The sequence below is a fragment of the Castor canadensis genome, chromosome 10, assembly GCF_047511655.1.
Source record: "Castor canadensis chromosome 10, mCasCan1.hap1v2, whole genome shotgun sequence".
Taxonomy (NCBI): domain Eukaryota; kingdom Metazoa; phylum Chordata; class Mammalia; order Rodentia; family Castoridae; genus Castor; species Castor canadensis.
The window spans coordinates 62,606,795-62,634,567 of record NC_133395.1 but is presented as its reverse complement, the minus strand read 5'-3'; the positions used below and the strand labels follow the sequence as shown (position 1 = coordinate 62,634,567).

Here is a 27,773-nt window from a genome sequence, read left to right as displayed (position 1 = left end):
CTGTATAACTTCAATAGTGAAAGTACTATGGCAAGTTAGAGGTCATTCCTAAAACCACTTAATATGAAAACACATCATTACATAGTTTGTAATGGTATATACTCATAATTATAATAGCTTCCATTTATCAAGGGTAGTAGGTACTGTGAGAAGTACTTTACCATCATTAAAATTTTCACAACATCTGATGAAGTTAGGTTCTTTTTTCCTTAATTATCCTCTTTCTGTGGGGCTTTGTGTTAGACAGGATTCCTCTCTTAGGTAAGAGTTACTCATACTTGTAAAAGATACTTAGAAAAATAAACAAAAGTAGAAAAACCTCCTATCAGTTGCATTCTGTTGCTCTTATAAAAGTAGTTTCTTCCACTGCTTTTTGTAAAAATTTTTAAATACATTTTTATTAGGATATATTCATTATCCGGGGGGATGCATAGTGACAATTCTGATTAGACATAGATTGTATATTCGTTACATTGTCCCCATCATCTCTTACCCTCAACCCCTCCCTGACTCACTTAAAGCAATTGCAAGAGATTTCTTATTTCTATTTCATATAGGTATATGAGGTCCATAAGCCATATACTGTCACCTTAATCTCCTTCATTCACCCTCTCTCCTCCCACTAGTACCCTCGTCACACACGCACATTGTACCTGTTTTACAGTCCTGTTTTTGGTTATTTCTTTCATTGCTTTTTGAGTTACTTTAGAGTTACTTGCAGCAGATTGTATTTTCATGTGAACCCATTTTATTTGAAGCAAATAAAATTTAATTTACAATGAAGAAAATATACATAATTCCTTCTGTATACATGTACCTTCTTTTTTTTTTCTTAATCATTTTTACATTTACTCACATGTGTACACATTGTTTGGGCCACCCCCTCCCACACATATGCACCTTCTAAGAAGGGATTTGAAAATTCGTTTAAATTTAATTAGATCCTTTTCCTGATCAAATTCACTCCTGCTTTTACTAAATTACCATCTTGGAACTTTTCTGTTTAAAACAGAAAGAATGACTTGATTCTGAAAGTACATACGCTCTCAGAGTCACTAGACCTGTGCATTTTTTTAGTAACTGTTTAGTACTCGCTGTCAGTCAAGCACTGGCTAGGTTGCTCTTCAAATCTCTAAACTTACAAAGTAAGTGTTTGCCAGAAGCTACTTTTAACTGTGCTCACAAGATCTTCATCGTTCATTTTATTTGGTTATCCTACCAAGCATCACTGTTTAAGCAGATGTCTCATGGAGATAGACATTATATAAATGATTGTATAAAATATGTCTTTCTAAATAATTGTGAATAGTGCTATGGAGGAGCAATAGATAATTATGGAAGTTAACAAGATGAGAGTTTTTTTTCTTTTTCTGGTGAGATTGGGGTTTGAGCCAGGATTTCAAACATGCAAAGCAAAGCAGGCACTCTGCTGCTTGAGCCACACCTCCAGTCCATTTGTGCTGTGATTTTTTTTGGCAATGGGGTCTGGTGAACTATTTGCCCAGGCTGGCCTGGAACTGTGATCCTCCCAGTCTCGGCTTCCCAAGTAGCTAGGATTACAGGCCTTAGATGCTGGTGCCCTGCAAGGTGAAGTTTTTGAATTGGAGATTCATAGATGATTTGTTTGAAGAAATAACATTTAAGAAGAAACCTGAAGAATAAAGTTGAATTAGCTTATTTTTTCTAAATGTTTACATAATCAAGTTTTGAGTTTTTACATGTCAATATTATGCTCTTTGGTATAGTACATAGTGCCTGAGGTCCATTTTTTTCCCTCCCCACTCATTTTTTATTTATCTTCTTTTTCCCTATCACTGGGGTTTGAACTCAGGGCTTTCTACATGCTAGGCAAGCACTCTACCACTTGAACCACACCACCCACTCATTTTTTATTAAATTTGAAAATACTAATTATTTTAATTGTCTTGTTAGTTCCTGAATTTCTTTATGGACACAGTAATTTTTGACAGTCATATTTGCTAGTTCTTTCAGATCCTTGGGTCCTTTAGACCAGACAAATGTACTAAGCCTTAGCTTAATAAAGTAAGGTAAGCGCCTTGCCAGTCTTAATAGTTTGGACTTAGCTGCTGCTTTTTAGCATTTTATTGATAGATATCACACATACAAAAGTTCACATATTTTGAGTGTACAGCTTGATGAAGAATTTTTATAAAATGGACATATGTTACCACATCCTGGGTTAAGAAAGGTAATGCTATCTGTACCACGGGGCCCTTTCCTAGGCACTACCAATCCTGAGAAGCAACTATTATCTTGATTCCTAACACTGGATTATTTTGCATATTCTGAACTCTGTATAGATAAGGATGATGTGTCTTTTTGTGTTTGTGTTTTTATTCATCAAGTGAAGGTCATTCTCCCTAGTAGAGGAAATAAAAGTAAAATTGGAATTATGCATTCATTTGTTGTCTGTTAACATTGTACTATCTGTCCCCAAATATAGGTCTTTACTTTCCCTTAACTTTTCATGCTTAAAATACAATTTTAGCCCTTTTGTGTTAACTCTAATATTCTTATAAATCTAAGCTATTCATTGGCTTATATTTGTTCCCCGTATAGTTGTGCTGTAGTATATTTATAGCATAAAACTTCTTATTTGTTAGAAGCCTGGCACTGACGGTTCATGCCTATAATCCTAGCTAGTTGGGAGGCAGAGATCAAAAGGATCATAGTTCAAAACAAACCTGACAGTTTGTTAGATCCTATCTCAAAAATACCTAACACAAAAAGGGCTAGTGGAGTGGCTCAAGTGGCAGAGTGCTTGCTTAACAAGCCTGAAACCCTGAGTTCAAACCTCACTACTGCAAAACAAAACAAAACAAAAAACTTTACTTGTTAGAGCTCATCTTTTTTGTCATTTTTTGCAATACTGAGGTTTGAACTGAGGGCCTACACCTTGAGCCACTCCACCAGCCTTTTTTTGTGATGGGGTTTTTTTGAGATAGGGTCTCAAAAATTGTTTTCCAGGGCTGGCTTCGAACTGTGATCCTACCTGATCTGTGTCTCCTGAGTAACTAGGATTGTAGGTGTGAGCCACCAGGGCCTTGCTGTTAGAATACATCCTTTTTACGTGTTCACATTGGCTACCTTAAAGGCCTTTCTCCCCCCTCCCCCATTTATTTTCTAGATAATGTTACTCTTTTTTCCAATTACTAAGAGTAAATTTCCTGAAAGTCCTGTAGGAGGAACAAAAATGAAGTTTGCTAAGGAAATTTCAAATAGTTTCTTATTTCACATTTAAAAGTTACCTGGGTGAGCAGTGGAAAGTGAATCCTTTCTGAAACATAGCCTAGACTCCAAAGATTAATTGACTTGTGTGTGTGTGTGTGTATGTGTGAAGTGGGTCAAGTGGCAGAGTGCCTGTTTAGCTTAATTGAATTTTGATGTGATTCTACAGAGGTGTGGACAGCTCTTCAAGAGAGAATTTCTCCATTCTCTGTGGCCAATGTCTTTCTGTGATTCCTACCTCTCTATCTCTGCAGCTCCTTTGAGAAGAAAAATCACACAGCATTTTGAGAGAAGAGACTTGAGAGTTGGAGTTAGTGGCCGGGGGAAGGAGGAGGTGGTGTGGGGGGTTGTTGGGGAATGGTGGATGTGGTTATTATAATGTCCATGCTACCCAAAGTGATCTACAGATTCTGGATTAAAAAGTAAGGTCCAACCATTTGTTGCATACAACAAACTCAACTCACTGGTAAAGATAAACATAGGCTTAGAGTAAAAGGGTGGAAAAAGAGTTTCCTAGCAAATGGAGCCTGAAAGCAATCAGGAGTAGCTATACTCACATAGCACAAAGCAGACTTCAGAAGGTCATTTCATATTGATAAAGGTATCTCTTAGGAGAATATAACAATTGTAAACATATATACACATCCCATTTCATAAAGCAAACACTACTGGAAATAAAGACAGATCCCAACACAATACTAGTGGGTGACTTTAATACTCCACTCTTAGTATTATAAGATTTATTTTATCTATGAGTTAAAATAAATCATTGCCCCCCTAAGCTGCTTATGTCAGGCATTTTGTCATAACAACAAAAGTCTGACTAACATATGATCATCAAAATAATATAATTTATTGAAACATATATGTATTATGAATAGACAGAAGCACAAAAAAAAACCCACCCAATTACTTGTAGTTTTACACAGAGAAAATCATTTATACAATTTTTTTCTTTTGCTCTGTTTTGTGTGTGTGTGTGTGTGTGGTGCTGGGAATTGAACCCAGGGCCTCAAGTATGCTGGGATTCTAGGCCAAAGTGCTATCCTGAGCTATACCGTCAAGCCCCACTAATTCTGTTTTGAAAATCATCCATACGGATTATCTTTCTCTAAAAATATGACAAATCCAAACTTTTACAAAACAAGAGGCCACACCAACGTGAAAGTGTATGGTCTCTTAAAAAAAATCTATATTTTAGACATCATTCTATGACCCTGCACACAGATTTCTGGTCACCATTTTAAATTACTTTAACCAATCCAGTACTAGTAGACATTTAGGAACAACTTCATCTTTTAAAGAATGTTAATATCTGAAAATATTTGTCGACAAAATATCAATAAGAGAACTTCAGAATTAAATGACAAAATAGATCAAATGGACTTAACAGACATCTAACAGAATACATATTCTTCTCAGCAGCCATGGAACTTTCTTCAAAATGGATTGTATGTTAGGACATAAAGCAAATCTTAACAAATAGAAGGAAATTGAAACAACCCCCATATTTTATCAGACCAGATTAGAAATCAATAAAAAGGGAAACTATAGAAAATACCTGTACACACGGACACTGAACAGTTCAGTCTTAAGTGATCAGTCAGTCATTGTAGAAAAAAAGAGGGAAAATAAATACATTTCTAGAATAAAATGAAAGCATAACTCACCAGAACCTTTATAACACAGTAAAGAGGAAAGTTTATAGCTATGAGTGCCTTCCTTTAAAAATCAGAGATCCCAAATAAATAACCTAATGATATACCTCAAGCTCTTAGAAAAATAGGTGCCTAACAAGTATGAGGTCCTGAGTTCAAAGCAGTAGACAGAAAGAAATAATAAAGATCAGGAGTAATGAAATTGAGACTAAAAGAACAATACAAAGAATCAGTGAATCAATAAGTTGGTTCTTAGCTGGGCATGGTGGTACACACCTGTAATTCTAGCTACTTGGGAGGAAGTGATCAGGAGGATTGAGATTTAGAGCCACCAGAGCAAAAAAGTTAGTGAGAACCCCATCTCAACCAACAAGCTGGGTATGGTGGCATGTACCTGTGATCCCAGTTATGCAGAATCATAGGTTATAGCACTGCAGTCCTGGCCCTGGGCAAAAACACAAGATCTTACCTGAAAAATAACTAAAACAAAAAGGGCTGGGATGTGGCTAAAGTAGTTGAGTAGTTAAATTCAAATCCCAGTACCACTAGGGATGGGGGGGAGTTAGTGGTTTAAAAAGATAAACAAGACTAACAAACCCTTAGCTAAACTAGCAAAAAGAAAGAGGGAAAAGACACAAATTAATAGTATTAGAGATGGGAAAGGGGATATCATAACAAGTACCAGTGAAATTCAGCAGATCATTAGAGAATATTTCAAAAACTTACATTTAATAAGCTAGAAAATCTAGAAGAAATGGATAAATTTCTAGGTGTGTATGATCTATCATAATTGAACCAAAAGGCTATTAACCACCTAGACATATCTTTAACAGGGAGTGAAATTGAGTCACCAATAATCTCCCAACAAAGAGAAACTTGGGAATGAACAGATTAACTGCTAAATTCTACCTGTAAAGAACTAGCACCACTCTTCCTCACACTATTCCATGAAAAACAGAAAGGAAAGGAATGCTAGCTACCAGACTCATTCAGTGAATCTAGAATTACCATGATACCAAAACTGGGTAAGGGCATGACAAGAAAGTTTCCTTGATAAACATAGATGCAACAATTCTCAATAAAAATATTTGCAAATTGAATTCAGCAACACATTACATTACAAAGATTATATACCCTGATCAGGTTGCTTTCATTTCTGGGATGCAGTGATGGTTCATAGCAAGTAAGTAAACATAATATGAACATGAACAGAATAAAGGACAAAAATCACATGATATCTCAATAATGCAGAAAAAGACTGAAAAAATTCAATATCCATTCATGATAAAAGCCCTGAAGAAACTAGGAATAGAAGAAACGTAATAAAGTAAAAATACTATGTAATGTAACCTCAACATAATAAAAGCTATATATGATAAGTCTACTATTATAAATAAGGAATATCTTTCCAAATAGGGAAAAACTGAAATCATTTCTTCTAAAGTCAGAAACAAGACAATGGCATGCACTTTCTCTACTCTCACTCAATATAGTGCTTGAATTCTTAGCCAGACAGGTAAGACAAGAGAAAGAAAAAGGATACAAATAGGAAAGAAAGAAGTCAAATTATATCTCTTTGCAGGTGATATGATCCTGTACTTCAAAGACCCTAAAGATTTCATCAAAACACTCTTAGATCTGGTAAATACTTCAGCAAAGTTAGCAAGATGAAAATTGATGTACAAAAACCAGTAGCTTTTTTATATAACAGTAATGAACAGGCTGAGAAAGAAATGAGGAAAATGATCCCATTCCCATGGCTTCAAAACAGCAGTAACAAAAATCCCAAACTCTAGGAATAATCTCAAGAAAGGAGGTGAAAGAACTCTAAAACAAAAACTGTAAAATCTTGGAAGATGCTGAAGAAGACACTAGAAGATGGAAAGACTTCCCCTGTTCATGGCTCGGTAGAGTTAATACTGTGAAAAATGGCTATACTACTGAAAGCAATTACAGATTTGATTTAATCCCCATAAAAATTCCAATAACATTTTTTACAGAAATTAAAAACTGAAGTCCTAAAGTTCATAAGGAAGCACAAAAGGCTCCAAATAGCCAAAGCAATCCTAAGCAAAAAGAGCAATGCTGAAAGTATCACAATACCTGACTTCAAATTGTACTACAGACCCATAGTAACAAATGTAGCATGGTACTGGCACAAAAACAGATACTTAGGCTAGTGGAATAGAAGTTCCCAAAATAAGCCCACACAGCTAGAACCATCTGATTTTCACCAAAGCACCACAAACATGTTGGAAAAAGACAGCCTCTTCAACAAATCGTTTTGGGAAAACTGGATATCCACATGGAGAAGACTGAAACTAGACCTCTGTCTCTCACCCTGTACAAAAATGTATTCAAAATGGATTAAAGATCTAAATGTAAATCCTGAAATTTTCAAACTACTAGTGGAGAACAGGGAAAACCCTTGAAAACACAAGCATAGGTAATACCTTTCTAAAGACTAATTGCTCAAGAAATAAGAGCAAACATTGACAAATGGTATTATATCAGATTGCTGCACTGCAAAGGAAACAATTTCCAGAATCAAGGGGCAGCCTACAAAAATGGGAGAAAAATTTTGCCTGCTATTGATCCGATATAGGATTAATACCCACGTTATATAAAGAACTCTTTAAAAATTAATACAGGAAAAGAAATGGGCAAATGAATTGAAGAGACAGTTCTCAAAAGAATGGCAATATATGAAGAAATGTTCAGCATCCTTAGCCATAATGGAGATGCAAATCAAAACTGCACTGAGACTCCCAGCTCACTTTAGTTGTAATAACAGTCATCAAGAAACAACAAATGCTGGTGAAAATATGAGGAGAAAAGAACCCTTATATACTCTTGGAGGGAATGTAAATTAGTGTAGCAGCTATGGATCTCAGAATGGAGATTCCTCAAAAAATTAAAAAACACAACTATCATATGATCCTGCAATACCCTTCCTGGGCATCTAGCCAAAGGAGTGTAAGTCAACATACGGCAAAGATACCTACATACCTTTATTTATTGTGGCACTATTCACAGTAGCCAAACTATGGAATTAGCGTAGGTGTTCATTAGTTGATGAATAGGTAAAGAAAACATGCTATATATACACAATGGAGTTTTTTATTCAGCCACAAAGAAGAGTGAAATTATGTTGTTTTCAGGAAAATGGGTGGAACTGGAAATCATTATCTTAAGGGAAATAAGCCAGACTGAGATTGACAGATATTGCATGTTCTCTCTCATGCAGAATATAGACTTTAAAAAAGAAAAAGGAATGACATGAGTGTAAAACAGGGACTCTTTAGAGGTGGAAATCAGTGGAAGTGGTGAGGGTGTGGGGTGGAGGGAGAGTACTTCATATGCTTGTATGAAAACGGAATAATGAAACCCATTAAAATTGTTTAAAAGAGTTAGATAAGAAAGCAATAGAGAGGATTAATTTGATCAAAGTACATTGCATGCATGTGTGGAAATACCACAATGAAACCCTCTTGTACAATTAATATATACACTAATAAAAAATAAAACGGGGCTAGATTTTCTACGTTTCTACATTTTCTATTGAATCTGCAGATTCTATTGACATTTTTTCACAGAAATACAAAAATTGTCTAATATTCTTGTAGGACCACAGAGATTCTTAATAACCTGAGGAATACTAGCAAAAAGAACAAAGCCAAAGGCTTTGTTCCATATAAAGCTATAGTAATCAAAATAAAATGTTAGTGACATAAAAACATATACAGACTGGTGAGACACAGAACCCAGAAATAAATCCACATATTTATGTTAAATTGATTTTCAATAAAGACATCAAACAAGTAAAGAACAGTCTCTTTAATAAGTAAACACTAGTGATAAAATCATTACTGGTTGGGGATGTGGAGAAACTGGATCACTCATTTGTTGCTGGTGGAAGTGCAAACTGGTATAAACTACTCTAGAAAACTACTCAACAGTTTCTTATCCAAACATGCAACCTCTGTGACCTAGCATTCATGCTGTCTGACATTTATTCCAGAGAAATGAAATTTTCCCTTCATATAAAACTTGTGCGTGAATGTTTATAGCAACTTTATAATAGCCCAAATCTGGAAACAAACAGGTGATCTTTAATGGGTAAGTGCTTAAACAAATATATGTCCATAGTATCTCCCTACTGTGAATAAAAAATAAAAAGTATTGATAAAAGCAACAACTTGTGTGAGTCTCCAGGGAATTAAATTGACCTGAAAAATCATATCACAAGAAGGATATAGATAGATAGATAGAATTTCATTTATGTAACATTTTTAAGTGATGAAATTTTAGAAATAGAAGACAGATTAGTGGTTGCCAAGGGTTAGATAATGGGGGTAGGGAGATGAGAAGGAGATGGGTTTGCTTATAAAAGGGCGACATGAGCATTTTGTATTGTTGAAACTGTTTAACATCTTGACCATGGTGGTGGGTACATGTATCTACATTGTCTAGATCTTAGACACACACACACACACACACACACACAAATGCAAGTAAAATGGGGACTCTGAATGAGATTAGTGGGCTGCATCAATGTCGTATCTCCATAGTATCACAAAATATTACCATTGGATGAACCTGGGCAAGGAGGTACAAGGGATTACTCTGTTATTTCTTACAACTGCATTTGAATCTATAGTTATTTCAATAAATTTTTCAGTTACAAAAGAAAAGCCTATACTTAAAAAGCTGGACATCGATCTACCATTTGATCCAGCAATACCACTCTTGGGGATATACCCAAAAGACTGTTACTCCAGAGGCACCTGCACATCCATGTTTATTGCGGCACTATTCACAATAGCCAAGTTATGGAAACAGCCAAGATGCCCCAGCACAGACGAATGGATTAAGAAAATGTGGTATCTATACACAATGGAATTCTATGCAGCCATGAAGAAGAACGAAATGTTATCATTCGCTGGTAAATGGATGGAACTGGAGAACATCATTCTGAGTGAGGTTAGCCTGGCCCAAAAGACCAAAAATCGTATGTTCTCCCTCATATGTGGACATTAGATCAAGGGCAAACACAACAAGGGGATTGGACTATGAGCACATGATAAAAGCGAGAGCACACAAGGGAGGAGTGAGGATAGGTAAGACACCTAAAAAACTAGCTAGCATTTGTTGCCCTTAATGCAGAGAAACTAAAGCAGATACCTTAAAGCAACTGAGGCCAATAGGAAAAGGGGACCAGGAACTAGAGAAAAGGTTAGATCAAAAAGAATTAACCTAGAAGGTAACACCCACGCACAGGAAATCAATGAGAGTCAATGCCGTGTATGGCTATCCTTATCTCAACCAGCAAAACCCCTTGTTCCTTCCTATTATTGCTTATACTCTCTCTACAACAAAATTAGAGATAAGGGCAATATAGTTTCTGCTGGGTATTGAGGGGGGAAGCGGGAGGGGGTGGAGTGGGTGGTAAGGGAGGGGGTGGGGGCAGGGGGGAGAAATGAACCAAGCCTTGTATGCACATATGAATAATAAAAGAAAAATGAAAAAAAAAAAAAGAATTAATCTAAATAACCCAAAAAAAAAAAATAAATAAAACCATACTGGATTTTAAAAAAAACAAAACAAAACAAAAGAAAAGCCTAAGTTGGTAAATCAGAATCCAAAAAGAAGCCCCCATTTGCGGAAATCAGTTAATGATCCTGCAGTCCAAAATATCTGATATATTGTTAGACTGATAAACTAGTAGTGTGTAAAATTTTTTTGAATTGCAGTATAACACACACTGATATAACATATTAAACTCATGAGTGAACAGCCTTATAACCAGCCAGCATTAATGTCATTTCATAAGTGTTAATATTGAGTGGACAGTCTTACCTGTGAGCACTTTTCCTACTTCTTTTGAAGCAGTTAGATACAACTAGAGTTGAGGGGAAAAAAAAAAAAACCGCCAAAAACCAAAGCAGAATATATATTAAGAAAACAGTGTCTATAACCACTACTTGAGTGAAATCGTGACTCCAGTTATTTCTTAACTATATAATTTAATTTAGACAGCTTCTCTGTGTTCCCTTCTACTCATCTGTAGAATCAGGATTTTAATTTTAAGAGAACTAAAACTAAATGAGAATTCAAGACAATGGGATATTGCTGGATAAAAAAGATTATTTCAAGTTTTAAGCAAGGATGATAAATAATAAATTATTTGCACTTTTAAGATTTACAAGAAGTAATTGCTATCTTATTCCACAAGTTTAAGTGTTTTTTTGTTTGTTTGTTTTTCTGGTACTGAGGGGGTTGAAGTTAGGGCCTGGTGTTTGCTAGGCAGGTATTCTACCACTTGAGCCACTCCACCAGCTCCACCTTTTCAAAATGGACAGAGAAATTTGTGAATGAAAAAAGTATTATGTGTAACTGATAGCATATAGAACTTACTGACACAATATTAGGTTGAGCCACAGTTCTTTGTGGTTCATCCTAATAGAAAACAAGATATAAAATAAGCAATATAGATAAATACAATGCATGGTCAAAAGAATAAAAATGGATTTTAAAGGAAATTATGAAATGCATAGTGTGCATATGTATGTGTGTGTGTGTGTGTGTGTGTGTGTGTGTGTGTGCATACAGGTGGATGTTGAAACTGTACCTATGAGCTCTGACCTCCTCTCCCACTTAACAAATGAAAGGTATGCCTTTTATGAGTACTGAATTAATTGTAGTATAGCTTTTGGGAGGATAAAAATCACTAGGATATGTCAAGTGACGGGATAATTTAGGTTATTGATGGGGGTGGGTTTTGGTGGTATTAGAAATCAAACCCTGGGCCTCATACATTCCTGGTGTGCATTCCACCACTGAGCTACACACTTCCAGCCCCAAGCTCCTGATTTCAGTGAAGCTTTAATGATTAATCCTACCACCAGAAACTGTAGGGATTATCTTTCCTCTTCTTGTACATGTTTTTGTTCTCATGCTGTAAATTTTTGACCTGTGTTTAGATTTTTCAGTTTAAGTAGAGAAGTTGTCAGATTCTCCCCACCCCCTCAGTGGAGTTTGAACTGAGGGCGCACACAAGTGCTCTACCACTTGAGCCACACCTCCAGCCCCTTTTGTTTTTACATTATTTTTCATATAGGGTCTCACTCTTTTTGCACACGACTGGGCTCGGACTTCTATCCTCCTACCTAAGCCTCATCTTGATAGCTGGTATGACAGGTGTGCTCTCCCATGCCCACCTTATTTGTTGAGATGGAGTCCTGCTAACATTTTTCCCTGGCTGACGTTGAGCCATGATCCTCTCAATCTCCATGTTGCTAGAAATACAGGTATAAACCACTGTGCCCAGTATTGTCAACTTGGTATAAAAGAAACACCTTACTAAGAAGCTGTAATAGGGGGGCTGATGGAGTAGTTCAACTGGTAGAGAACCTGCCTATAACAAGTGTAAGGTCCTGAGTTCAAAACTCAATCACACACAAACACACACACACACACACACACACACACACACAATTTTGGGAAAGTAGAAGGAGAAATTTGTCAAAGCCATATTCATGTGGGAGACTTTCCTCTCAGTAATAACTGTTCACACCAATTAATAAGAAATAAAAAATTTATAATACTTAATTCACAATCTCTATCAACTGAAACCATATAGAGTCCCATACATATTTGGAAACTGATTTTGTGATAGTATAAAGCTGTAGTTTACAAAATATGCACTGAGATACCATGGGATCTCACAGTAATCTCAAAGACACCTAAATGTTCTAAATTTTGGAAGAAATACTGTGACATCTTTCAGATACCACAGAACTATTACATCTTGGGGTAGTTCACAGCTTGAACATCAGAGCACAATACAGTCCTTTCAATCACATTTTATCTAAGATTGAAATAATTTTGCCTTTTAATTCATGTTTTTCTTTATCCCATACAACTATTAAGTTGTTTGAATTTACCTACATGTTAAACTATTTCCTTTGAGAACCTCTGATACAAAGCAAAGTCAGTGTATCATACAGATGATGTTCTCTGACTACAATCTAACTTAGAAATAATCATATAAGACAGGTCCAAAACTTCACAGATGTAAAAGTTATAAATTACTAATACATTTGAGCATCAACAGAATCTCATGTCAAAACCTAGAATGCAGCTAAAAGTGGTATTTCCACTCCTAGGGATATACCCAAAGGAATGCAACTCAGGTTATTCCAAAGGCATCTGCACACCCATGTTTATTGCAGCATTATTTACAATAGCCAGTAAGATTCAGATATATATTTCTAGTTTTAACTTTCTATTTGATCTGAATTTTATCTTGACTATTAATGTGTCTAAAATAACTTTCTTTTGAAATAAAACACTTCTGTAAATGTTATGTTGAACACTGGAGGTGTATCCTTTGAATTTTTAATTTGAAAAGAATATTAGAAATCATTTGGTTTTGTTGGTTTTTGTTTGAAGTACTGGGGATTCTACCACTTATGCCCTCAGCCCTTTTGTTTTTATTCTTGTTTGATGTTTTTCTTAAAGCATTTTATTAGCGTATATTAGTTATATTGGGGGGGGTTCATTGTAACATTTTCATATATGCTTACAGTGTACCTTGGTTAGGTTCATCCCACCAGCATTCTCCCTCCCTACTTAAGACAATATCAACAGGTTTGTGATAAGGATTTGCTAACTTTGCCTGGGCTGGCCTTGAACTTGCAATCCTGTCTCTACCTCCCAAGTAGCTGGGATTACATTTGTGTGCCACTACGGCCAGCACCTCATTTAGTCTTGATCTAATTTATTTTTGTTAATTGTATAGCCAAACTGAAAACTTACAGAAAATTGATGGTTTTCCGAAAGTTACATAATGTATGAAATGGCACAGATTGCAATTACAAACAATTGAAGTTTCATAAAATGTAAAATGTACACAATTCTTATTTTTAAGAGCCAGATAGCAAGAGTTTAATTTGAAATAATGGCAAGTGGGTAGCGTTTATGTTAATGAATTCCTACTTCCTACATTTCCAACAAGCATATACACACCTTAATATTTGAGCTTTGAGCTCATCCTGTTAGTCTGGCTCCCTCTCTTCCCTCCATCCAGTCCTCCCTCCCTTTCTTCCTTTTAATTTTATTGCCACATCTTCCTTCCTTCCTTCCTTCTTTTCTTTTTTTTTTGGTGGTTCTGGGGATTGAACTCAGGGACTCATGCTCTACCATTTTAGTCACGTCTCCAGCCCTTTTTTGTGTTAGTTGTTTTTGAGATAGAGTCTTACTTTACTTCTTGGCCAGCCTGGACTGTGCTTCTTCTGTTTGTGCTTGCTCACATAGCTGGGGGTGATAGATGTGCCACCATACCCAGCCACTGACTGAGCTATGGGGTCTTGTGAACTTTCTGCCTGGGCTGAAACCGTGATCCTCCTTGATCTCTGCCTCCTGAGTAGCTAGGATTACAGGCTTGAACCACCACAGCCAAAAGGCTGGCTCTTAATAAATTGCTCAAGCAACTGTTAGCAATAAGTAGATGAAAGTTGACATACTAGTTGAAATATATTTGCTAGATGATTACAATAATATTGTTTTATATATCTCTCTATATATAGTAATATTGTATCCCCAAATTTAAATCCTTACTATAGATCAGAAAGCACAGTGTTGGTCAAAATAGTTGGTGCTTAGTGAATATTGTGTGTGTGTAAAGCTGGACTATCAGTAAACCAGTTAATTTTATTACCAAAGCTAAAATGTGAACTGTCATTGGTTTACAACAGGCACATTTAATTAATATTATCCTTATATAGAGATTCAGTATGTGTTTCATAATTGCTGGATAAAGTTGAAATGATTTTAATGGATTTTTTTTGTTAAAAATAGAATTCTCATGAATTATTAAGTATTTATTGGTTACATTTCAGAACAAAAGAGATGAACATTTACTGAAAAAAAGAAATGTTCCCCAAGAAGAAAGTTTAGAAGATTCAGATGTTGATGCTGATTTTAAAGCAGTAAGTTACCTTGTTTTTATAAAGTATCTAAAATAATTTTTATAGTAACCAGGAGAACTTCATTTTTAACATAAGACCAATTTAATAATGGCACTTAAGGTACATTAATTCTAACTTTAGCATGTAGATAATGAATGTAATTTTGTTAATAAACTGCTTTTTTTCTCTTTTTAAGCAAAATGTAACACTAGAAGCTATATTGCAGGTATGTTATTAATTTAATGTTCTAGTTTTGAAGTGTTTTGAAATAGATTTTTTTTCTAATTTCTGAAATTTACATTTGGCTTTGCAGAATGCTACAAGTGATAACCCAGTGGTACAGTTGAGTGCTGTCCAAGCAGCAAGGTAAATACTAATTTGTCTGGAGAGAGAATTATATTTAGAGTGTCTTAGTTGATAACCCAGAAGGAGTACATTATTTATTTCTGTTCATAGTTGAAAATTATAGTAATTTCTTATATTTCTTTTTATAGAAAACTATTATCCAGTGACAGAAACCCACCAATTGATGACCTAATAAAATCTGGGATTTTACCAATTCTAGTCAAATGTCTAGAAAGAGATGATAAGTAAGTATGGATTTGAGTCCCTTGATTCCCTGTTCACTTTTTTCAGTTATCTTAAAACGTAGGATTGTTATTTAACCAAGGGATTCAGTTTGGTTTTGTATTTATTACGGTTTTGTTTTGGTTTTCGGTAGAGCTGGATCAAACCCAGGGCTTTATACATGCTAGGCAGGTGGTCTAAACTATATCTCCAACCTGATGTTTTTTAATTGTCATGCATTTTTATGTAATATTCTATCTATGGCCATATTCAGGAGACTTAAGGTAATTCTTTTTTTTTAGTTTCTGAAGTCTGTATATATCTTATAGACGTTTAGTGCCCTGGGTATTGTGTGCTGTAATTAATCTAAAATATTTATAGTCTTTATTGTTACGTTTTTTTATTAGCAGTTTTAAAACAACCCAGATAGTATTTGAGTCACCCTGCTCAAGAGTCTATATATAGATTAACCTTGTGACCAGTCACCATGAATGGTTTCCAGAACTAAGTTGCTGTTCCGTATCCTGGGACTATTCCAGCTGCTCACTGATCCTGTGTGTAGTCTTTAATAGAACTCAGTTGTCCTACATCATGCTTTTTGTTTGTGTATAGTAAAAGTAAGTGAGCAGGTTGTACTTACCCAGAAGAGAATGGGAAAAATACAGCATGGTGTCTTTTGAGGTATTGGCCCTAGTTCCACTTGTGTTTAGACATACCACAAGGCTATGTCTTAAACTTTTTCGGTTTGAATTAACTGGGAAAATTAAGAAATATGCTATTTTTGCATTTAAGAGCATTTAGAATGAAACTTGAGATATTTTGATAAAAGTTGTCAGAGGATTTTTCAGTTGGCTAGATAAAGATAGTGATATAAATGTTGCCACTAAGGCTTTTAGTATTTAAAAATACCTTCTGCTTTTGTCTTGTGCCACAGTCCCACTCCTGGCCCCTTAATGTTTTACCTCCACCTTTAAGGCCCCTTTTTTGTTCTTGGTTCCTTTCTCTCATTTTCTTTTTATTGTTATTGTTGTTGTTGTATTTTGTTTTAATTTTTTTGTTTTCCTTTTCTTTCTATCCTTTGGCATAGATTCATTTATGTGGAGTTTGGGGATATAAAACAGCATATTATACAGCTAAAATATATACGCTGAAGGAATAATTATATGCTAAAATATATACAGCTGAAGGAATAATTATAAAACACAAATCTATATTGCTACCACCCAAAGCAAAAATAGAAAATTGTCAGAGTTGTACATGACTTTATGGATTTCTCCTGGAATGTTATATCCATATATATACTTTGTAGTCACATAGACTTAAATCCAGGGTTTGCTGTTGACCAAAACTCAAGTGGTTTTTGAGACTCAGGTACCTCATCTGGAAAAATTAGGTGGTTGTGAGGAATGGAAACTATATACACAAAACACTGTGTATATTGTTTACTTACTGTGCTCACTTATGGTTCTATATCTTCTCTCTTAGAAGTCTTTCCTTGCCTTTGTGCTTTTATTTTTTATTTCTTTCCATTTTCTCATTTATAGCCCCCATTTCCAGGATTTTGCCAGACCACTTAGCCAATTTAATAACTCTTCTTTCTTCCACTCTAGCATACCATCTTTGATCCTTTTATTTTCTTTTGGTCTAGTTTGGACCATGATCCTCCTATTTTATGCTTTCCACCATCACTGGGATGACAGGCACACACTATCATATCCAACATTTTTTCCATTGAGGTTGGGTCTCACAACCCAGGCTGGCCTAGAATTGCTGTCCTCCCAGTCTCAGCCTGGCATACCTTGGGATAACAAGTGCATGCTGCTGTGCCCAGCTGTTGGTTGAGATGGGGATCTCACTGACTTTTTGCCCAAACTGGCCTAGACCTGTGGCTTTTCTGATCTTGACCTCCCAAGTAGCTAGGATTACAAGCATGAGTCAAGGACGCCTGGCTTAGGGGGAGAGGGAGAGGGCAGGGTGATTAAAAAAAAAAAAAAGACGCCTGGCTTCATCTTTGCTCTTAATTGTCCTTTTATTCCTCCTCTGCCTCTGATACCTTCTTATTCCCTGCCTTCTGCCATAATTCATCTTGTAAGTTCTTAACTACTCCATTTTCTCATTTGCTCTGTCTTTTTAACCTATAAAGTATGTTTTTCATCCTCATTGTTGTGTCTCTGATATTTACCTTAAAACCTTTTCTTTCTTGGATGTCATGCTTTCAGGCCCATTAACTTTTTTCTTTTCTTTTCTTTTCTTTTTTTGGTGAGACAGGTTTGAATTCAGAGCTTCGTGTTACACAGCAGTCACTTTCTGGCTTGAGCCACAGCTCTAGTCCATTTTGCTCTAGCTGTTTTGGAGATGAGGTCTCTCGAACTACTTGCTCTGGCTGGCCTCAAACAGTGATTCTCCTGTTCTCAGCCTCCCAAGTAGCTAGCATTATAGGCATGAGCCACCATGCCCAGCAGCAAGCTCGGCATGCTTTTTGATACTAGCAACCTCACCTTCTTTCTTTAATGTTTATAGACTTTTCTTCTAACTTCCTAGTTTTTGGCTCATCATACTTTTTGCTGGTTATACCCCTCCTATTCTGGTATTACATTCTTTCATCTGTTTATCCTAACTTTATTACAGTCTCCTTTTACAAGTTTCTCCTATATCACCCTTTAACCTTTTTTATACATTGTACATACCATTGACTGACATTTTCTTTACTCTTCTTTTCAGTAACATCCTGTACTTAGTATGTCTCTAGAATAAGTTCCATGTACTGAAATCTAGGATTTGGGACACAATCTCTCCACTCCTACTCCCACCCTCCAAAATTCACACATGCACACACATCATTATATTTTTGCATATTACTTGGCGCCAGCTCTTGATCTATTTCTTATCTATACACATCCATTGATATCATTCCACCTGTGATTTTTTTTTCCAGCTGTCAGTACCGGCCTTTTAAAAGTCCATCTTTGAAAGGCTAATTCAGTTTTCACTTTTTAAAATTTTTATTTTATTTTATTTTTTATTTTATTCATATGTGCATACAATATTTGGGTCATTTCTCCCACCCCCTCTCTTACCCCCCACAACCCCTCGCTACCAGGCAGAAACTATTTTGCCCTTATCTCTAATTTTGTTGAAGAGACAGTATAAGCAATAATAGGAAGGACCAAGGGTTTTTGCTAGTTGAGATAAGGACAGCTATACAGGGAGTTGACTCACATTGCTTTCCTGTACACATATGTTACCTTGTAAGTTAATTCTTCTCGAACTAACCTTTTCTCTAGTTCCTGGTCCCCTCAGTTGGCCTCAGTTGCTTTAAAGTATCTGCTTTAGTTTCTCTGCATTGAGGGCAACAAATGCTATCTACTTTTTTGGGTGTCTTACCTATCCTCATACCTCCCTTCTGTGTTCTCGCTTTATCATGTGATCAAACTCCAATCCTCTTGTGTTTGTGCTTGATCTAACATCTGCATATGAGGGAGAACATACGATTATTGATCTTTTGGGCCAGGCTAACCTCACTCAGAATGATGTTCTCCAGTTCCATCCATTTACCTGCGAATGATAACATTTCATTCTTCTTCATGGCTCCATAAAATTCCATTGTGTATAAATACCACATTTTCTTAATCCATTCATCAGTAGTGGGGCATCTTGGCTGTTCACATAACTTGGCTATTGTGAATAGTGCTGCAATAAACATGGGTGTGCAGGTGCCTCAGGAGTAACCTGTGTCACGGTCTTTTGGGTATATCCCGAAGAGTGGTATTGCTGGATCATATGGTAGATCAATGTTTAGATTTTTAAGAAGCCTCCAAATTTTTTTCCAGAGTGGTTGTACTAGTTTACATTCCCACCAGCAGTGTAAGAGGGTTCCTTTTTCCCCGCATCCTCACCAACACCTGTTAGTGGTGTTGCTGATGATGGCTATTCTAACAGGGGTGAGGTGGAATCTTAGTGTGGTTTTAATTTGCATTTCCTTTATTGCTAGAGATGGCAAGCATTTTTTCATGTGTTTTTTGGCCATTTCAATTTCTTCTTTTGAGAAAGTTCTGTTTAGTTCACTTGCCCATTACTTTATTGGTTCATTAGTTTTTTGGAGAATTTAGTTTTTGAATTTCCAAAATTCAAAATTCAAAATTTTGAATTCAAATTTTGAATTCAAATTCAAAATTTTTGGAGAATTTAGAATTTAGAATTATTGGAGAATTTAGTTTTTGAAGTTCCCTATATATTCTGGTTATTAGTCCTTTGTCTGATGTGTAGCTGGCAAATATTTTCTCCCACTCTGTGGGTGTTCTCTTCAGTTTAGAGACCATTTCTTTTGTTGAGCAGAAGCTTTTTAGTTTTATGAAGTCCCATTTATCTATGCTATCTTTTAGTTGCTGAGCTACTGGGGTTCCATTGAGAAAGTTCTTGCCTATACTTATTAATTCCAGAGTATTTCCTACTTTTTCCTGTACCTACTTTAGAGTTTGGGGTCCAATATTAAGATCCTTGATCCATTTTGAGTTAATATTGGTATAGGGTGATAAACATGGATCTAGTTTCAGTTTTTTGCAGACTGCTAACCAGTTTTCCCAGCAGTTTTTGTTAAAGAGGCTACCTTTTCTCCATTGTATATTTTTAGCTCCTTTGTCAAAGATAAGTTGGTTATAGTTGTGTAGCTTCATATTTGGGTCTTCTATTCTGTTCCACTGGTCTTCATGTCTGTTTTTGTGCCAGTACCATGCTGTTTTTATTGCTACTGCTTTGTAATATAGTTTGAAGTCGGGTATTGTGATACATCCAGTGTTGTTCTTTTTACTGAGTATTGCCTTGGCTATTTGTGGCCTCTTGTGTTTCCATATAAATTTAATGGTAGAATTTTCAATCTCTTTGGGATTTTGATGGGAATTGTATTAAACATGTAGATTACTTTTGGGAGTATAGACATTTTTACTATGTTGATTCTACCAATCCTTGAGCATGGGAGATCTCTCCACTTTCTATAGTCTTCCTCAATCTCTTTCTTCAGAAGTTTATAGTTTTCCTTGTAGAGGTCGTTCACATCCTTTGTTAGGTTTACACCTAGGTATTTGATGTTTATGGAGGCTATTGTAAATGGAATTGTTTTCATATATTCTTTCTCAGTTTGTTCATTATTAGTATATAGAAATGCTAATGATTTTTCTATGTGATTTTATATCCTGCTACCTTGCTATAACTATTGATGGTGTCTAAAAGCTTTTGAGAAGAGTTTTTTGGGTCTTTAAGGTATAGGATCATGTCATCTGCAAACAGGGATATTTTGACAGTTTCTTTACCTATTTGTATTCCTTTTATTCCTTCTTCTTGCCTAATTGCTCTGCCTAGGAATTCCAGTACTATCTTGAATAGGAGTGGAGATAGTGGGCATCCTTGTCTAGCTCCTGATTTTAGACGAATGGTTTCAGTTTTTCTCTGTTAAGTGTAATGCTGGCTGTAGGTTTGTCATATATAGCTTTTGTAATGTTTAGGTACTTTCCTTCTATTCTTAGTTTTCTTAGAGCTTTTATCATGAAATGGTGTTGGATCTTATCAAAGGCTTTTTCTGCATCTATTGAGATGATCAAGTGGTTTTTGTCTTTGCTTCTGTTAATGTGGTTTATTACGTTTATTGATTTTCGTATGTTGAACCACCCCTGCATTCCTGGGATGAAGCCTACTTGGTCATGATGAATGGCTTTTTTGATGTGGTGTTGAATTCGGTTTGCCATTATTTTATTGAGGATTTTTGCATCAATGTTCATTAAGGAGATTGGCCTATAGTTCTCGTTTTTGGAAGTGTCTTTGCCTGGTTTTGGGATAAGTGTAATACTGGCTTCATAAAACGTGTTAGGCAGTTTTCCTTCCCTTTCTATTTCGTGGAACAGTTTAAGTAGGGTTGGTATCAGTTCTTCTTTAAAGGTCTGATAGAATTCAGCAGAGAATCTGTCAGGTCCTGGACTTTTCTTTTTAGGGAGACTTTTGATTGCTGGTTCAATTTCATTTTGTGTTACAGATCTATTCAGCTGATTAATGTCTTCTTGGTTCAGTTTTGGATGATCATAAGTATCTAGAAATATGTCATTAGGTCAGTGATTTGAGATCTTTCAGTCTTTTTAATAGATGCACTCATGGCTATAAACTTTCCTCTCAGTACTGCCTTTGCTGTGTCCCATAGGTTCCGGTAGGTTGTGTTTTCATTTTCATTGACTTCCAGGAATTTTTTAGTTTCCTATTTTATTTCATCAATGACCCATTGTTCATTAAGCAATGTGTTATTCATTTTCCATCTGTTTTGCATGTTTTTTGTTTTTACTTTTGTTGTTGAGTTCTAGTTTTATTGCATTGTGATCAGATAGAATGCATGGTATAATTTCTGTTTTCTTATATTTGCTGAGGCTTGCTTTGTGCCCTAGGATATGATCTATATTGGAGAAGGTTCCATGGGCTGCTGAGAAGAATTTATATTGTGTAGAAATTGGATGAAATGTTCTGTAGACATCAACTAGGTTCATTTGATCTGTGGCATATTTTAGATCTAGGATTTCTTTATTGATTTTTTTGTTTGGATGACCTATCTATTGATGATAATGGGATGTTTAAGTCTCCCACGACCACTGTGTTGGAGTTAATATGTGCTTTTAGGTCCTTCATGGTATGTTTGATGACATTGGGTGCATATAGGTTGATAATTGTTATTTTCTTTTGGTCTATTTCCCCTTTTATTAGTTTGGAATGTCCTTCTTTATCTTGTTTGATCAATGTGGGTTTGAAGTCTACTTTGTCAGAGATTAGTGTTGCTACTCCTGCCTGTTTTCGAGGGCCATTGGCTTGGTAAATCTTCTTCAAGCCTTTCATCCTAAGCCTATGCTTATTTCTGTCAGTGAGATGGGTCTCCTGTAAGCAACAAATTGTTGGAGCTTCCTTTTTAATCCAGTTAGTCAAATGGTGCCTTTTGATGGGGAAATTAAGTCCATTAACATTAAGTGCTAGTACTGATACGTATGTGGTGATTCCTGTCATTTAGCTGTCTTACTTGTTTGGAGGTTTTATTGTGTGTACCTAAATGGATGTTAATCTCTACCTTCTTGCCTTTTCTTTTCCTGTAGTTTGGTACTGCCTGCCCTTTCATGGTTATGTTGGTTTCATTTTCTGTGTGCAGAATCCCTTGAAGAATCTTTTGTAGTGGTGGCTTTGTGGTCATGTGTTGTTTTAGTTTCTGCTATCATAAAAGACTTATTACTCCACCTATTTTGAATGGTAGTTTTGCTGGGTAGAGTATCCTAGGGTTGAAGTTATTTTCATTCAGTGCCCGGAAGGTCTCACCCCAAGCTCGTCTTGCTTTTAATGTTTCTTTTGAGAAGTCTGCTGTGATTTTGTTGGGTTTACCTTTGTATGTTATTTTTCTCTCCTACAGCCTTCAATATTCTTTCTCAAGTCTCTGTACTTGTTGTTCTAATGATAATATGCCGTGGGGTAGTTCTATTTTGGTCAGGTCTGTTTGGTGTTCTGGAGGCCTCTTGTACCTATATGGGCATAGATTTCTCTAGATTTGGGATATTTTCTGAAATTATTTTGTTGAATATATTTCACATTCCCTTCGCTTGCACCTCTTCTCCTTCTTCAATGCCCATGATTCTCAGGTTTGGTCTTTTTGATGGAGTCAGTGAGTTCTTGCATTTTTTTTTCACAGGTCTTGAGTTGTTTAACTAATAGTTCTTCAGTATTTCCTTTAATTACCATTTCATCTTCAAGTTCTGAGATTCTGTCTTCTGCTTGTTGTATTCTGCTGGATTGGCCTTTCATTTTGGTTTGCATTTCTGTTTCGTTCTTTTTTCTGAGGTTTTCCATATCCTGAGTCCCTTCCTTTTTAATGTTGTCTATTTCGGACCTGAGTTCATTTATCTCTTTATTAATCATGTTCTTTGTTTCACTTTGGTGTTTATATAGTGCTTCTATGGGTTCTTTTATTTCTTCTTGTGCTTTCTCAAATTCTCTGTTTATGTTGTCCTGGAATTTCTTGAGTGTCTCCTGTACATTTTGGTTGACCATATCCAGTATCATCTCTATAAAATTCTCATTGATTACTTGCAGGATTTTCTCTTTCAGATTTGTTGTTGTGGGCTTCATTGGGTTCTTTGGCATAGTTCATCTTCATTTTGTTGGAGTCTGGATCTGAGTATCTCTTTTCTTCATTTCCCTCTGGTTCTTGTACTAGTTTAATACTGGGGGGAAACTGGTTTCCCTCTTTTCCATCTTCCCATTATTGTCCTTGCTATTGTTACTGTCCCTGTATTGTGTGCAATTAAGTATTTTCTAGCTCGTAATATAATAAGAAGGGTGAGAGGAGAGGGAAAGCAAAGAAGGTAAAGAAAAAGGGGAAAACAAACAAGTAGAAAACAAAACAAACAACAAAAAAACCAGTGTCAAAGAAATAAACAGGGAGAGACAGTGTACTAATCAACAGTAAGCTAAACAGGCATTAGAGAGACAGAGGATTAAAAAAAAAAATCCCCAAGTTCAAATGCAATAAAGTTTCATTCTTATTAATTTTGGTGTTAGTCCCTCAGCCTCCAATCCTGGAGATGGTGTCTGAGAAGCAGTTCTGTCATTGTCTCATCAAAGGGGGAAAACAAACAAACAAACAAAACAAAACACAACAAAATATCCCAAGTTCGAATGCGATACAGTTTCAGTAAGTCTTTCAGCATGCAGCATGCAGTCCTTCAGTGTTGTCTCATCAAAGGAAGAGAAACAGAAAGAAGAAAAAAAGGGTCTGGACACAGTTCTGTGAATGCCCATTTGAGGCTGCAGCTCACCTGCCCCTTACTGTTAGCCAGCTGTTGCTGGAGGCTTTATTGATTGCAGATCTCAGGAATGAGTTTGACAGTCACCTAGCCCCACAGGCTTTGTTTATTTAGGGTTCTACTGGGCATGACCACCACTGTTACAAGCTTTCCCCTTTCCAAGGACCCTGGGGGAGGTGACGCTACACCCGCCTTCTCGCTTGTTTGTTTACAGTTCAAGTGGGAAGTGCCCCTTCCCCCCTCTCCAGTGGAGCTTTCCTCACATAGCCACTTTTACAAGCTTTCCTGCTCCAAGGTTGCTGGCCAGGTGCTGCCACTCCTGCCTTCTCCAGCCGGCTTGTTTATTTACAGTTCCATGAGGGATTGCCCTCCCCACCTCTTTGGCTCTCAGGGTGACCTGCCCTCTTTGCTACGTGTCTTTTTGTTGTTGTTGTTGTTTATTCAGTTCGGTTTTTTCTCTTTTTTCCCTGCGTGGGGGTCAGTCTGTCCAGGGGACTATGCTGATCTGACCTAGGGTTGTCTGTGGGAGTAATGCATGCTGTTTAGCTCACCTGGTTGTCTGTGTCTTCCCAAGCAGTCTGGAAGCTGCCACCGGGCAGCACTGGAGCCCTCCTGGTTTCTTCGTTTAACGTGGAGTGGAGATGCTATGCGCAGGCTGGGGGTGTGGAGGAGTAGGAGTTTTGCCTCTTCTCAGTGGTTTTTCCTATATGGTGTATCTCCAGTGTCTCTCCACGATTTTACTTTAGGAAGCACGCTTTCTGCTTCCTCCCTCTAGTCGCCATCCAAGTTTTCACTTTTTTTTTGTGTGGTCTTCCATACTATCCCAGATTTTTAATAGCCTTGTCTTGTGTGCAGAATTATGCAGCCTTGTCATAGCTCCAGTATGTAATGCAGCTGGTGTAGTGTACTCAGCTAGGATCCAGGCTTTAAGACAAGCCTTGAGGCTGTGGCAGTGATTCAAGTGATATTACGAGAGCCTCAACTAGCACAGTGATAGTAGAAGTGATTCTAGCTAGGTGCCAGTGGCTCATACCTTTAATCCTAGCTACTCAGAAAGATTGCGGTTCAAAGGTAGCCCAGGCAAATAGTTCACAGGGCCCTATCACGAACTATCCAAAACAAAACAGGGCTGAAGGAGTTGCTCAAGTGGTAGAGTGCCTTCCTAGCAAGCTGAGGCCCTGTGAGTTCAAACCCCAGTACCGCCAAAAAAGAAAAAAAAAAGATTCCTTAAACGCAAGTGATATTAAGGAGCTAATTGCTCTTAGGTTAGGTCAAGGGACATGATGACCAACTAAACATTACAACTGTCAGTGGGCATAAAGAAGTTGGTTTATATAGTGACTGCCTTTAGGAAGCAGTGAGCTACTCAGGTAGAGATATACAATAGGCAGTTGGCTACAAGAAGGTGAAATTCAAGGACAAGATAGGAGCTAACTGTATAGGTCTGAGGCTTATAAGTTTAGGTAGTAGTTATGTCTCTAAAATTTTTTTAATTGTTTTTTTTACAGTCCTTCCTTACAGTTTGAAGCTGCTTGGGCATTAACTAATATAGCATCAGGAACTTCTGCACAGACTCAAGCTGTTGTACAGTCTAGTAAGTCAATTAAATTCCTTACTCTGAGCTTTTTTTAAAAAATGCTGGCAAGGAAGAATGAGTTTTATAACATTTTTAAATTGCTGAATTTTATAAGTTACTTTAATGATAATTTTCTCCCAACTATTAATCTATCACTAAATAATTTTAATTTATACTTACTAGAAAGGGTGCGGGGCTTATCTTTTGTAGTAAAGACAATTCTCTAATAATAGGATTTAAAATTTTTGTTTCTAATACCTTCAAAATATGCTGAGTAGCTTATGCTCTTTAGGTTATTCCATGTATACTAAAATTTTGCTCACTCAGGATAGGTTACTACTATTAATATAGCAGCAGAAACTGACTCAGGTCTTTGACTAATTTCTGATTTGGTGATAGTTGAAACAGAAGGGAAATAGTTTTAGACTGATGTTTTAATAGAAACTATGGAGTGCTGTTTAACAACAATGTTTTATTTTCATTGTTCTTTGTTTATTTCTTGGTTATTATTTTTGATAAATGATACTGGTCTTTCATTTTACAGAAGTGATAAATAAAATTAGTTAGATTAAAAATGTGAGTCAGTTGAACACCTCATACATTACTGGTGGGAGTGTAAGATGGTGTAGTGGTATTGTGAGTTTGGGCCAGCCTTGGATATATAATGAGACTATGTCTCTAAGATAAAATGGTATAATTACTTTGAAAAAGCCTCTCAAATATGTTGTGCTGGAGGCATGGCTCAAACAGTAGAGCTCCTGCCTAGCCAAGTGCAAAGCCCTGAGTTCAAATTCCAATCCTGCCAAAAACCAAAACAACAAAAAAAAAACCCAATTCTACTCCTTGATAAAACAAAGAGAGGTGAAATGTGTCTACACAAAGGCTTGTGCTCAAATGTTCAGAACATCATTCATAAATAACCAAAATATCCATTAACTGATAAGTGGATAAGCAAAAGTTTTGATATCTGTTACTTCATGGGTGAGCTTCAGAAACATTATGCTATGTGGAAAAAGCAAGGCCACAAAAAAAAAAAAACCACACATGCAGTATGACTTCATTTATCTGAAATGTCCAAAATAAGCAAATCTATAAAGACAGAAAGCAGCTATTTATTGATTACCCAGGGCTGGAGGAGTGAGTGGCAGAAGAGCAAATTAGGGAATGATTGCCATACATATGAGCTTTCTTTGAGAGATTATGTAAAATTAGATTGTGGCAATGACTGAGTAACTAATCACTAAAAAAGATGATTGAATGGTGGGCTTGCAAGCACAAGACCCTGAGTCCTAACCTGAGTACCACCCAAAAAAGTACTAAAAAGCAGTATTCTATACATTTAACCTGATTAATTCAATTTAAGATGTGAATAATTTTTAATAAAAATGTATAGATAATACAGGTAGTACACAGATTTAGCAAAAATATTCTAGAGATAGCATATAATTAAAATTTAAGACAAACTGATGTAGCTTATCCTGGTAGTAGATATAATATGGAAACTATGCAAGGAATAAGAATTATTATGCTTAGTTTAAATTATAAGGTATAAAAATATCTAACAAAGAAAACAATAAAAAAAGAAAAAAATTATAACGTATGCCCGATAATGAGATTAACCAGTTCTTTGATTAATTCTGTATTATGAAATTTGAGGCTGGTGCCAGTGACCCACATCTGTAATCTCAGCTACTTGGGAGGCTGACATTGGGAGGATTGAGGTTCAAGGCCAGCCCAGACAAATAGTTTGAGACTCCATCTCCAAAAATAACCAGAGCAAAATGGACTGGAAGTGTAACTCAAGTGATAGAGTGCCTGCTTGGAAGCGTGAAGCTCTGAGTTTAAATCTCAGTCTCACCAAGAAAATAATAATTATGATTATATGACTAAAGTATTACATTTTTAAGGTTACATGTTTGGGATAGGAACACCTTTTTTA

The 27,773-nt window shown here is 36.2% G+C and overlaps 1 protein-coding gene across 2 annotated transcripts in view; it reads left to right on the top strand.

Annotated features, from left to right (window-relative positions):
- Nucleotides 1-27,773, top strand: part of Kpna3 (karyopherin subunit alpha 3) — an 86,010-nt gene that overhangs the window by 38,977 nt on the left and 19,260 nt on the right. For both annotated transcript variants that reach the window (XM_020170900.2, XM_074043414.1), the window contains exons 3-7: nucleotides 14,810-14,899; nucleotides 15,075-15,104; nucleotides 15,192-15,244; nucleotides 15,373-15,468; nucleotides 25,767-25,852. In XM_020170900.2, coding sequence (XP_020026489.2) covers nucleotides 14,810-14,899; nucleotides 15,075-15,104; nucleotides 15,192-15,244; nucleotides 15,373-15,468; nucleotides 25,767-25,852 — 355 coding nt within the window. The remainder of the gene's footprint in view (nucleotides 1-14,809; nucleotides 14,900-15,074; nucleotides 15,105-15,191; nucleotides 15,245-15,372; nucleotides 15,469-25,766; nucleotides 25,853-27,773) is intronic.